Source organism: Lepus europaeus, chromosome 1 (genome assembly GCF_033115175.1).
Source record: "Lepus europaeus isolate LE1 chromosome 1, mLepTim1.pri, whole genome shotgun sequence".
NCBI classification, from domain to species: Eukaryota; Metazoa; Chordata; class Mammalia; order Lagomorpha; family Leporidae; genus Lepus; species Lepus europaeus.
Window position 1 is genome coordinate 154,548,017 of NC_084827.1, and position 13,123 is coordinate 154,561,139.

The 13,123-nt window shown below is 37.5% G+C and overlaps 1 protein-coding gene across 1 annotated transcript in view; it reads left to right on the forward strand.

Annotated features, from left to right (window-relative positions):
- The window catches only part of CPS1 (carbamoyl-phosphate synthase 1), a 138,499-nt gene that overhangs the window by 40,634 nt on the left and 84,742 nt on the right, over nucleotides 1-13,123 (forward strand). Inside the window, exons 8-15 of the mRNA XM_062191022.1 lie at nucleotides 1,137-1,265; nucleotides 2,234-2,340; nucleotides 3,195-3,333; nucleotides 4,005-4,082; nucleotides 6,354-6,452; nucleotides 7,354-7,449; nucleotides 10,694-10,883; nucleotides 11,599-11,756. Of these exons, the coding sequence (XP_062047006.1) occupies nucleotides 1,137-1,265; nucleotides 2,234-2,340; nucleotides 3,195-3,333; nucleotides 4,005-4,082; nucleotides 6,354-6,452; nucleotides 7,354-7,449; nucleotides 10,694-10,883; nucleotides 11,599-11,756 (996 nt within the window). The remainder of the gene's footprint in view (nucleotides 1-1,136; nucleotides 1,266-2,233; nucleotides 2,341-3,194; nucleotides 3,334-4,004; nucleotides 4,083-6,353; nucleotides 6,453-7,353; nucleotides 7,450-10,693; nucleotides 10,884-11,598; nucleotides 11,757-13,123) is intronic.

A 13,123-nucleotide genomic window follows, 5' to 3' on the forward strand; every position in this document is an offset into this window, starting at 1 on the left:
CGTACAATTAATAATCCTGGAGCAAACCCAGTCAATGACCAGATAGCTCCATTGTCCTTCGTTGGGCTGTCTCAAAGGCTAAGTATTCCACTGGCTCTCAGAGTTCTCCAGTGAGCTTAAGCTCCAGTAGTCCATAGCGGTAACTGCTTGATAACATACACTTTATTGAATGTCTCACAATGTCACTTGCTCTCCATTCTATTGACATTTCTTGTAGTGCCTTCCAAATAAGGTTCTTTCTCTCAAATACTTGTCTCAAGGGAAACCTTCACAGATTCTAAGAACCTTTTATGTGGAAAAGTCTATTTTTTTCTCAGAATACAAATATAATAGATAATATGAGAAAACAAGGTTGATTGCAATTTGTTCACTCTGGGTCAAGTGTTGTGGTAAAGCAAGTTAAGCTGCCACTTGCAACGCTGGCATACTATATTGGAGTGGCATGGTTTCCTGGTACTCTGCCTTCTATCCAGCTCACTGTTTATGTACCTGGAAAAGCAGTCTAAGACAGACCAAGTACTTGGGCATTTGCTATCTCTGTGAGAAATTCTAATGGAATTCCTGGCTCCTGGCTTCTGTGCTTTGCCCAGCATTGCTGTTGGGCCATTTGAGGAGTGAACTCATGGATGGAAGATCTCTCTCTCTCTCCATCTCTTCCTTGCTGTCTGTGACTACCTTTCAAATAGATAAATAAATATGTCTGAAAAGAAAATAAGGTGAAACTCGAAAAGGTGAGAGGTGGACCAACTTAAATATTGCAGGTGTATGTTTATCTCCTTTTCCCCAGCTCTGACTCAGAGCAAGTGGACTACACTCCTGCAAGTCTAGTCCTGAAGCCTTTAGACACTAAAACCTCTGCTGAAGTGCAGGATATTGCATTATCTGCTTTTTCAAGGTCCCACATTCAATGGTACTTTCTCCCCCCACTTTGTGTTGATAATTAGCTCTGTTTACAGGACATAAAATACAATCAGCCGCCAACAGAATTGTTTTTCTCAATATTCATTATTAGAATTACTGCTGGTTTTTGCTTTTTCCTTTCCTTTAAATAGTGGTTAGTCCAGAGAAGGTCCAGAAAATTACACTTTGGCAGAGCAAAATGTTACTAAATTCCTTATGCTGTGTTTCTGTTACAGCGAGGAGCTGAAGTGCATTTAGTTCCCTGGAATCATGATTTTACCAAGATGGAGTATGATGGGCTTTTGATTGCTGGAGGACCTGGAAACCCAGCTCTTGCACAGCCACTAATTCAGAATGTCAAAAAGGTGTGTTGAACCTTAGGGGAGAGTGGGTCTATGTATGAAGTAGAGAGAGAATGTCTGCTGCGTGCTCTGAAGGGCTGCGATACACTTTATTTACCTGGGTATTTTGGGTATTTATAATTACGAACTCTTAAGTGATGTCACTTGGCACAGCAGTTAGGACCCCTGTATCCCATGTGCGAGCCTAGCTATTCTCTAGGGAAACCAATGAGAAGTGAATACTGGAGGGGATAGAACTCTTTTTTCAGGGTATGCAACTTTGTGATTGTGTCCTCCAGTGCGAAACGCTGGAGTCCATTCTCCAAACGTGCCATTCTTCACAGCTGTAAAGTGACAATGCACGCTCTTCACCACGACCCTGGGACCCAGCTAACCCTTGTGAGCCTAGAAAATATTGTTAGAATTAGTTTAGTCTTAACATCAAACCCATCTCATTGAATTCTTTTTTTTTTTTTTTTTGACAGGCAGAGTGGATAGTGAGAGAGAGACAGAGAGAGAGAGAGAGAGAGAAAGGTCTTCCTTTTTGCCGTTGGTTCACCTTCCAGTGGCTGCCGCGGCCAGCGCACCGTGCTGATCTGAAGGCAGGAGCCAGGTGTTTCTCCTGGTCTCCCATGGGGTGCAGGGCCTGAGCACTTGGTCCATCCTCCACTGCACTCCCGGGCCACAGCAGAGAGCTGGCCTGGAAGAGGGGCAAACCGGTTTAGAATCCGGCACCCCAACTGGGACTAGAACCCGGTGTGCCGGCGCCACAAGGTGGAGGATTAGCCTGTTGAGCCACGGCGCTGGCCTCTCATTGAATTCTATTAGTACAAATTTCTCAGTCAAACCCTTATTTATATCTAATTTTTAATTGTTACTATTCTTTTTATCTTGTTAATTATGATAAAAATGATTCATGTTTTATTCCTTCAGCAACAGACTATTTTGGGGGAACTGCATTACTAGGCTAATAAGAATTCTCCCTGATTTAGGTTTTGGAGAGTGATCGCAAAGAGCCATTATTTGGAATCAGTACTGGCAATTTAATAACAGGATTGGCTGCTGGTGCCAAATCCTATAAAATGCCCATGGCCAACAGGTAAGGCTGTTATACTTTTGTTTATCATCAAATCAGCTCTGAAATATTAGTGACTAAACACAAAAGGCAGAAAGAGCTTACATGCCATTTCTTCAGAATGAATAGATAACTGTACTATTACATGGTTCACAGTTATCTAACTACCTGATACCACTTTTACTGCATGTCTGAAAGGCAGCCTTCTCTAACGATAACTTAGCTATAGTTTAAACTTATCTTCCTTCCCTTGGCAGAAATTGAGGGTATAATACTCAATCAAATGGTATTCCAAGGGAAATTGTTCTGATTTTAAGCTTGATTTCAGTGCATCGATAATGCTTTACGAAGCTAGTGTGACTTAAGAACCGAGAAATCTTCAGATACCCTTGGTTTCACTTCTTTGCCTCAAATGATGTTAATTTATTCAACATTGTGTGCTCCTGCACAGCCCACCCTCCTCACAAAGTCTAATTCAGAATCTTTCAGTCTGAGCAGCCACATCTTCATCACCTCCCAAGAACTCTCCTCTGGCTTTACAATTACTGTAGCTTCCTTAAAATAAGTCACTTATGTTTGTCTGTTTCTGCTAAGCTAGTGAACATCTTTTTGTTATTGGTGCAAGCCCCTTTCTAAAACCGATTTTAAGAGTTTAACAAGCCTGATATTTAACACACAACAAAGCTTCCTGAATTGATTTTTGTTGCTAAAATTATCAGGATTAACAATCTGTGACATTCTCAAAGGGTAATTTTCACTAGGCAGTTGCAACTTTTGAATTTTAATAGACTTTCCTTGTTCCTTACTTTACAGCTGATGCACTTACATTCTTCTCTTCACTTTCCCTTTTCCTGTTCTTTACCTCTTTTTCTTTCCAGAGGGCAGAATCAGCCAGTTTTGAATATCACAAACAGACAGGCTTTCATTACTGCTCAGAATCATGGCTATGCTCTGGACAACACGCTTCCTGCTGGCTGGAAGCCACTCTTTGTGAATGTCAATGATCAAACAAATGAGGTAAGTGCTCTCAATAAACCTGTCCAGTTGGTGATGAGACATGAAGGATTTTTCATAAGCTCTGATATAGACACCTTTCCTTCCTTTATGTGGAAATTTTTGAGGTGTATGAGTGTGGAAGAACTCTTTAAGGTTATGTACCATATTTCTCTGTGTTATGAAAAAGACATTTCTCTCTTGTCTGATGTCTCATCACTTGACTCACCAAGATCCATTATTTGGGTCCTCCATCAAGGACAGTGCTACACATTCTTTGTTAATGAAGGTTTGGTCTAAATCTGTTGGAGACCAGTCTGCATGTGTTTCTGGGACTCAGCACTAGAGGAAGACATGAGAAGATCCTTGGAGAAGGAATTTAGGAGATGGAGATAATCTGAGGATTTGAGCTTATTCTGAACAGATCCCACAGGCTCAAGAGTTATAGACCAACTCTGTAGTTTTTCTTTAGAGAACCACATCCTGTTGAGTCTCTGTTGTCCCATTTTCTATTCATATAAGAGTCAGGTCTGTCAATTCCTAAGCTCTCCATTCATGTCCTGTAATAATTACTATGTAGAATGCAATCAGACATTTAAATTCAGTTTTTACTTGAACGATATTATCTACTGAATAACACATAGTCATACTTGATTGTTATACAAGGACTTTCTTTCTGTTTCTTATTCCTTCAGGGGATAATGCATGAGAGTAAACCATTCTTTGGTGTGCAGTTCCACCCAGAGGTCAGCCCAGGGCCAACAGACACTGAGGTATGTCAGAAAGATGACTCCTATCACATATTAAAAAATAATTGGACATGTATCTGTGTGAGAACCTGGAAATCAAAGTTATCTCCCCAGATAATCCTGGTACAGAACCTTCTTAAGAGGAATGCTTGTTCGTACATTTGGTATTAAAATTTCTCCATCCATATTGCAGAGAAATTTTGATCTTTTAAAAATAAGTGGGAAAACCCTTAAGAAACCTGAAGCAATGCTATGATGCTATTTTTATTTCAACCCATTATCATTCTAATATATTTAGTTCTGAAATTTACAGTTGTTGTACTATGCAAATGAATTCCCTCTTGCTCTCTCTTGTTCTCATAACTGAAATGAAAATTTAATCCTCCATCTGTGACTTCACAAAAATCCCTATGGCAACTGGTTGTGTTGCCACAAAGAGGGGAATAAATAGCAGCAGGAGAAAAGTGAGGGTCTGGGAAGGAGAGGGGAAGACAAGGCATGGGGTGAGGGAAAGCACATCAGGAATGCTTACTGATGTTTACTTTGCGTGTGAGCTCTTGGTGTAGTGTTCAAGCACATTCTTCCAAACAAGAGTTCTCTGGGACACCCAGGAAAATCTGGGAAGTCTGGTGTGACTCTCCATCTCCCACTAGGGCCTCTGGTAGCAGTGCTGACAGCCTTTATAGTCTGCAGATTTGTTTTCTCGGCAAAGATGTCTAGGGGAAAGGAGAACAGGAATTTTTCATGTGTAAACTCTGCTCTTTCATATATGAAGTGCCTTTGCAGATATTTGGATTTTGTTCTTTTAAAATATTAGTAGGAAATTAGTATTTAACACTACTAGGAAATGTAGGTTCTCATTAGCCAAAGTCAGTTAATGTGACCTACCCATGATGAAACTCATGTATAAAATTTATTTACATATATCATCTAACACATGCTGAGAATATATTCCTTTTTTTTAAGATTTATTTATTTATTTGAGAGGTAGAGTTACAAACAGAGAGAGGGAGAGACAGAGAGACTGATCTTCCATCTGCTGGTTCACTCCCCAAATGGCCAAAATAGCCAGGGCTGAGCCAATCCAAAGCCAGGAGCCAAGAACCAAGAGCCAGGAGCCAGGATTTTCTTCCAGGTCTCCCACATGAGTGCAGGGGCCCAAGCACGTAGATCATCTTCCACTGCTGTCCCAGGCCATCAGCAGGGAGCTGGATCAGAATTGGAGCAACTGGGACTTGAACTGGAGTCCATATTGGGATGCTGGCACTGCAGGCAGAGGCTTAACCTACTATGCTACAATGTTGACCCCAGAGTATTATCTTTGATTAAAAATTTGAATTGTTGGTCTTTTTTGGTACTACTGATCAAGAACATTGCAACTCAGATATGTAAATAAAATCTGCTATCAATCATTTTTTAAAACCTTGCTTAATAGTTGCAAAATGAATACCCTTTGTTGAAATTTGCCATGTTTAGTAAAACAACAGAAGGAAATTCACTGGTAAAGTTTATAACTTCTGAGGCCTGCGCTATGGCATAGCAGGTGGGGCCACTGCCTGCAGTACCGACATCCCAGGTGGGTGCTGGTTCGGTTCCCTGCTGCTCTACTTCCAATCCAGCTCTCTGCTATGGCTTGGGAAAGCAGTAGGAGATGGCCCAAGTCCTTGGGCCCCTGCACCCACGTGGGAGACCCAGAAGAAGCTCCTGGCTATGGATTGGCACATTCCAGCCATTGCGTTCATCTGGAGAACGAACCAGTGGATGGAAGACCTCTCTCTCCCTCTCTGCCTCTCTGCCTCTCTGTGTCTCTGCCTCTCTTTAACTCTGCCTTTCAAATAAATAAATAAATCAAATCTTTTTAAAAAAAGTTTATAACTTCTTTTTTAAGAGCTGGTAGAAATTTTTGGAAGGCAACATTTCTAATTTTAGGATGCATAAATGATATGGCTTCCACGTTTTTGTCTAACTAGAATCTGATTTAGAAGAAGAATATGATACTCAATAAGGGACTGAAACCTCACGTTCTCAGAAGGCATTACTGAAATGTTTATTTTCTGTTGAAATTTTCCTTTTATAGCATTTGAGGTGATCAGTTGGATGTGTTTATGTAATCTAATTCATTTAGTAATAGATATTTTGTTGTTGACAAAGAAAAAAATCCAAATATTGCACAGGAATATTAAACTGATAAATTGTTGCTTATCTGCACTTCAGATTTAACTGGCCCTCCTGCATTTTATCTGGCTGCTTATGAGTTTTGAATCTTCTAATCAGTTTATTTATTTTTTTTTCTAGTATCTCTTTGATTCCTTTTTTTCATTGATAAAGAAGGGAAAAGGTACCACCATTACCTCAGTTCTACCAAAGCCAGCCCTTGTCGCATCCCGAGTTGAGGTCAGTACGTGTGGGCCTTATTTTGAGTGTACATTTTAGACTTTCTCTATCAGGGGATGATGTTTTAAAATGAATCGCATAGACCGCACAAATGTCTGTGCAAGATGATTGCTGTAATTGTGATTATTTACCGCTTTGTAACTAGTTATGTGGTCCTGGTAATGATCCTTAGAATTTTCATTTTTTTGACTTAAAATTATATCTTTTAAAGTTTACTTCGAGTTTGATGATAACATAATTTGGCAAAGGATTGTGTTTAATTTAGTTTAGATTTTGATATATTTTCCATTTTCCCAAAAGCCATAGCCTGTAATCTTGAGATACAATCAGACAACAAAATCATTAGATGATAGAACTCCTTTTGTTTCAACTAGAGTTATTGTTCCACAACACTAAGTGAATAATTTTATTCTATGTCTAAAAGCTAAATGAATAAAGATTAATACAGCATAATACTTGAATCCTTGATTATTTGAATAGGCATATTAATGTGCTAAGATTTCTATCCACTTCCTTCGTAAACTAGACAATATCCATACCATTATTATATAATATTTAGAAGAGTGCATATGCATTTTCAAATATGTATTCATATATACACATAGATTTATAGATACAAATATATTCACACATATTTAGATATTTATATCTGTTTAAATAAAATACAAAGCTCTTCCAAACTTTTTTATTAAATGACAATAAAGTAGCGAATTTTGGAGAGTGCCTTGAAATTAGAATTGCTTAAATTGTCTTTCCTCTCATGTAGCATACAGTTTTCAAAACATTGTACTTTAAGTTTCTGCATAAACTGAAGTAATATAATTTGTCTTCTCCATGCTTGGAAATATCTTCTTTTTACCACATTATAAATAACAGAAATGTCTTTTTCTACTGTTTATAGGTTTCCAAGGTCCTTATCCTGGGATCAGGAGGTCTGTCCATTGGTCAGGCAGGTGAATTTGATTACTCTGGATCTCAAGCTGTGAAAGCCATGAAGGTGAGAGAACATGATTTTTGTGAGAATTAATACACTCTGTAGTGAGTCTAATTAGTATTTTATACTTTAGATTTATGGCATTACCTCTTTTAAAAGCCACTGTAATTATTTTCATTAACTATTTCTTATATATTACAGGAAGCATGATTACAAACAACATTGTTAACTTTCTCAGTTGTGTATGCCTGAAAAGGTTGTATGGATCTCCGATTATTTATTTTATTGCCTACTTACATTGAAAATATATAAAACCACATTTTCAGATACTGCATATTTCTTTTGAGGCGATGAGCTTTTCAAATATACTTGTCTTTTATGTGAAAGAGAGGATTTCGGCATTCTTGGTGCTTTAAAGTATTTCAAATACCCTACAAGGTGCTTCAGGCATCTCTGTGTTCGAAATGGAAAACTGTAGTTGGGAGAGCAAGGGCAACAGTGCATTTTGTTCAAACTTTAGAAGTTATTACTTATCACTAGGGGACCAAATGCTTTCATTAGTGATTTGGAAAACAGGATAGTATGGCTGATTCTTCAAGTGGAAAAGAGGATTTGATATTCAAATTGGGAAGGACACCCTCTGTTTCTTCAAACCCTCTTGAGATCTCTCAAACCCTATTATAATAGTAAAGTATACCGTTAGAAAAATTCCACTGTATATTTAAGATATTTCTATTGAAGAGCTAACTTGGCCTCTCTTTGGTGTCCTTGTTCCTGACGTGGTCCTCATCTTGGTACTGATCAGGCCATCCAGAGGCAAGGGAAGTTCTCCATGACCTTGCCTCAGGCTCTGCAATGTAGTTGTTCACCAGAGACCTCAGCAAGAGACGGGAGCTGCCGCCGTGGAGAAACAGCTGGCCAGAGTTTTCTCTTTTTTTTTCCAGAATTTTACAAATATTTTCACTTGAAAGATGTCTATTGAAGATAGATAGCATGTTATTCTGATTACTTTACTCTTTTTCCCATTTCTTCTTATTTTAAGAATACTCTTCTCTGTGAGTACATGGGTATAGTTGTATATGCACATATGTTTCTGTACATATTTCTTCAATTTTTTTCTATTTATTGATTTGAAAGTAGAGTTACACACACACACACACATACACACACAGAGAGAGAGAGAGAGAGAGAGAGAGAGAGAGAGAGAAACATGTTTCATTCACTGGTTCACGACTGAGATGGTTGCAACGGCCAGTGCAGGGTCAGGCCCAAGCCAGGAGTCAAGAGCTTCCTCTAGGTCTCCCATGTGGGTACAGGGTCCCAAGCACTTGGGCCATCCTCTGCTGCTTTAGCAGGGAGCTGGATTGGAAGTGGAGCATCCAGGACTTGTATATGGCACATATGAGATGCCAGTCCCTCAGGCAGTGGCTTTGCCTGCTACACCACAGCATCATCCCCTCTTTCCTGTTTTGTGATTCATTTTTTCCAATGGTTTAGAATCTAAGTGTGTTTAGTGTTTAAAATATATTTAATTTTTATACAATTTTCATAGTATTTGGAAATTTTTAAAGGAGGTAATATTTTCATAGTTTGTGTTTTTATGTGTTTTATAACCATGGGATATAATTAAACATTTTAATTAAAAAACAGAATTGTTAACTGTAATACTATGATGATTTATGAAATTAATAGAGATTCATTCATGAACTAAAAAAGTTATAAATTATGATGTGTGCTTTATTACCAAAATTAGATGAAAGTTTTAAAATAAATGAACACTCATCACAAGAATATACGAGATTTTGCCTGTGTAGTTTAATTTATAAAAATAGCTATATTCATTGAATAGCACCTTCAGAAAAATACTTAAATATACATGCTTTTTACTACTTTTCTTTAATAATGAAACTTTTATAACTTCTGTTTATGTATGTGCTCAGTTTGGATACAATTATTTACCTTCTAACCCATATTCTAAGTGCATTTCCCTATCTATGTTTCTGACATTTTGTTAATAATAATACTTGTGTTCTGAACCTTTTCTTAAAACACTGAGAGATGATTGATATTGAGAAAAGAGATGATTGATATTGACTAAAGTCCTAATATTGCCACTTATCAGCTATATGACCTTTTGTGAGATATTTAATCTTATTGAGTTTCAGTTTTTTTATCTGAAATGTGGAAATCTTTCTCATGGTCTTAGTATAAAAATCATATAAATTAATAAAAAAGTGCATTCCATACAATAAGGCACTGTTGGAATTTAAAGTAATATGAAATATGTCTAATTTTTCATTTGGCTCTTCCCCTAAAGATATTTAGGCCTCTCATGGATGATTCCTATTCTTTTATCTGAATATTTTGTTGACTTTTGGAGGGAATTTAAAATTGGCATGCTAATCTGTGAAATAATAATAACCATCTGGTCATATTTCATAATAATGTTTTTGCTAAGTGTCACCCTCATCTTGGTTTATTAAACTATTATCCTTAGTAGCTGACATGAAGAATTATTTAGAAGACCTCTCCAGATGTAAGAAATGAGACAGGGCTATAAATGTCTTTTTATATATAGACTGACATGCATACACAATATTTTTTCTGCCTTATGTGTCATTTTTGTTTTATTAAATGTATATTAACAGTTGTTTAATGCATTTTGCTAAAGCATTGGTATGTATTGAAATATCACATGGTATGCTGTAAACATGTATACTTTTTTGTCCGTTAACACTGTTGTCAATAAAAATATTTTTAAAAAGAAGTATAGCACAAATAAAAATCTAGAAAAACAATGGAAAATAGCAGAAGGCTCTCAGTGCTTCCAGCGAGAAGAAAACACATTAACCTATATGTTAAAGCTGCGCTCAGTGTTCTCAGATGAATAATAGAAGGGGAAGCAACACTGTTGCTGCCTCTAGTTCCATTTCCTGTTTACTCATTTTAGGAGTATGAGGAGATTATTCCTTTAAGGGTGTTATCAAGTTCTGTAGTGTATTTGTGGATCTCTAGACAAATTTTATAGAAATTGTCTCAGCTTTGGTTGATATCTCTCATGACCGGGGATTCATGGCTATCCTCAGGAGGCAGCTGGTCCTTTTTTGGTAGTTTTATTTGCAAGCAGTTTCTTCCTTCCTTTGACCAAATGTTTGTCTCCTTTGAATGGTGATTCACCATCTTATTACTGATTTCTGCAGCCCACAGAATGCCCTAAAAGATTGTTAGCCAATAACCCTTCATTTGAATGTCATCGTTCTGCCTTTAGACAACATATTCAGATACTGGATTCTTTTGTTACTTTCAGGAAGAAAATGTCAAAACTGTCCTGATGAACCCAAACATTGCATCAGTCCAGACCAATGAAGTGGGCTTAAAGCAAGCAGATACCGTCTACTTTCTTCCCATCACCCCGCAGTTTGTGACAGAGGTCATCAAGGCAGAGCGGCCAGATGGGTTAATTCTAGGCATGGGTGGCCAGACAGCTTTGAACTGTGGTGGGTTCTTTTAATTGTACTTATGTGTATATATTTTGTTTGATCTCATCTAATAATTGTGTTCTCTGTGCTTATATAATATTTCCTTTAATGTGTGAGGAAGCATTTAGCAAACAGCCACCTAAGTTTTTTTTTTTTTTAAAGTGGAAATGATTTGCTGATAGTGGTAATATAAGCAATAGTTGCAATCATAACATATTTTGTTAGATTGTCTTCAGAATAATGTTTATTTCAATTTTTTCCCTAAGTACAGTTTTGTGGTTAGTGGTGGATTCTTAGATTTAATTTTAAGATTAAAGTAAAGGGCTGGCGCTGCGGCACACCGGGTTCTAGTCCCGGTTGGGGTGCCAGATTCTGTCCCGGTTGCCCCTCTTCCAGGCCAGCTCTCTGCTGTGGCCTGGGAGTGCAGTAGAGGATGGCCCAACTCCTTGGGCCCTGCACCCGCATGGGAGACCAGGAGAAGCACCTGGCTCCTGGCTTCGGATCAGTGGGATGCGCTGGCCACAGCTCACCAGCGCAGCGGCCATTGGAGGGTGAACCAACGGCAAAAAGGAAGACCTTTCTCTCTGTCTCTCTCTCTCTCACTGTCCACTCTGCCTGTCAAAAAATAAAAAATTTAAAAAAAAAGATTAAAGTAAAGCCACATTCAGGTATCTTTTGAAGATGACGCAAGCATTTGAGATTTGAAAAATGGAAATATTTGTTTTTTCTGTAGGAGTGGAGCTATTCAAGCGAGGTGTGCTCAAGGAGTATGGTGTGAAAGTCCTGGGAACTTCAGTTGAATCCATTATGGCTACAGAAGACAGGCAGCTGTTCTCAGACAAACTAAATGAAATCAATGAAAAGATTGCTCCAAGTTTTGCTGTGGAATCAGTAAGGAGTCTGTTCTGGAAAAATAAGGGCACTCCTTGTCGTGGGTTGTAGAAAAACTGATTTACCATGCCTGATAATAGTTAAAATTATTATACTTGCATACATTTTATTCAAGAAGTATGTTAGTACCTCAGAAACTTTGTATATACATTGTGGAAGTCAATACTGAAAGGTTAGAGATAGGTGCTAATATTTTATGAATAGGGAAATATAATTCTAGAGTTGAAGTGAGAGATGAAGTGTTTTATCAATGGCTGAAGTATCCATGAATCTCGGATCTCCTGGACTGAAGTAAAGAACCAGGCCAAATTGCAATACCATAGTGGTTTTTGCATTCTTCTCAGAATCAGTCATACATCTTGTGTTCTGCAACAAGATTCAATTTAAAATTTAAAAGAAAAAAATTGAATAAGCATTTTAGAATGAAGTGCATCAAGTCAGTAAGATTTATGAGTAAGAAAGCTATGGCTTAGGTTTTTTCAGAGGACGGATTGTTTTGCTTCCCAGTTATTCATTTTCCATCATGTTATATGCCTGTCCATAGGCTATCATCAGTCACCAGTAAAAAATTAGTTTGCTGTGCATCTGTTGTTGCCTCTGCCCTTATTTTTGATTTCAGGTATATACTTGGGGAGGTAGGGGTGCTAGAGGCAGTTTTAGATGCAACTTTCTCATTGTTGCTATAGGTAAATCCATGGAGGATAAGGCAAATACTACTGGGACAACTAAGAATGGGTTATGTGTGTTTTAGAAAAGAATGCTCTACCAGCTACATTCCATGTTACAAAGATGCCAGTCAAGAATAATCCCAAGATAGCTCCATAGAATGCTTTGGAAAGCTCCTGCCATACATTTATTCTTCCATTGCCAGATTTAATTATGTCCTTGCATTCCCAGGATGAGAAACAGACATATGGGAAAGGTGTAATTACATTCCCATTGGTAGTGTAATAATATTCCATGACAGAAAAATATAGCCACCATATGTTGTATTCTGTAAGTTAAAAAAATTCCAAGCTTCTGGGATTATTCTTGATCTGAGCTTGAAAAATGAAAAATCTCTTTCTATACAATATTTTTAATGGCTTTTTATAGTGGCACCATGTTAGCTTCATGAAAACCTTGTTTCATTAACAGATAGATTCCTAAACTATATTTTAAAATTCAGTAACTTAATGTTTCCCATTCTCAAATGAATGGTGATTATTTCTGCTTTGGCTATATTTTATTTTTAGAGAACAATATAAAATTTACCAGAAAATGATAAAAAATAAGCAGCACACATATATACATAGACACACACATACAAACTCCCATAGTTCTCTTAACATTTTTATAAAAACACATTTTTCAGAAGGTGAAGGAAT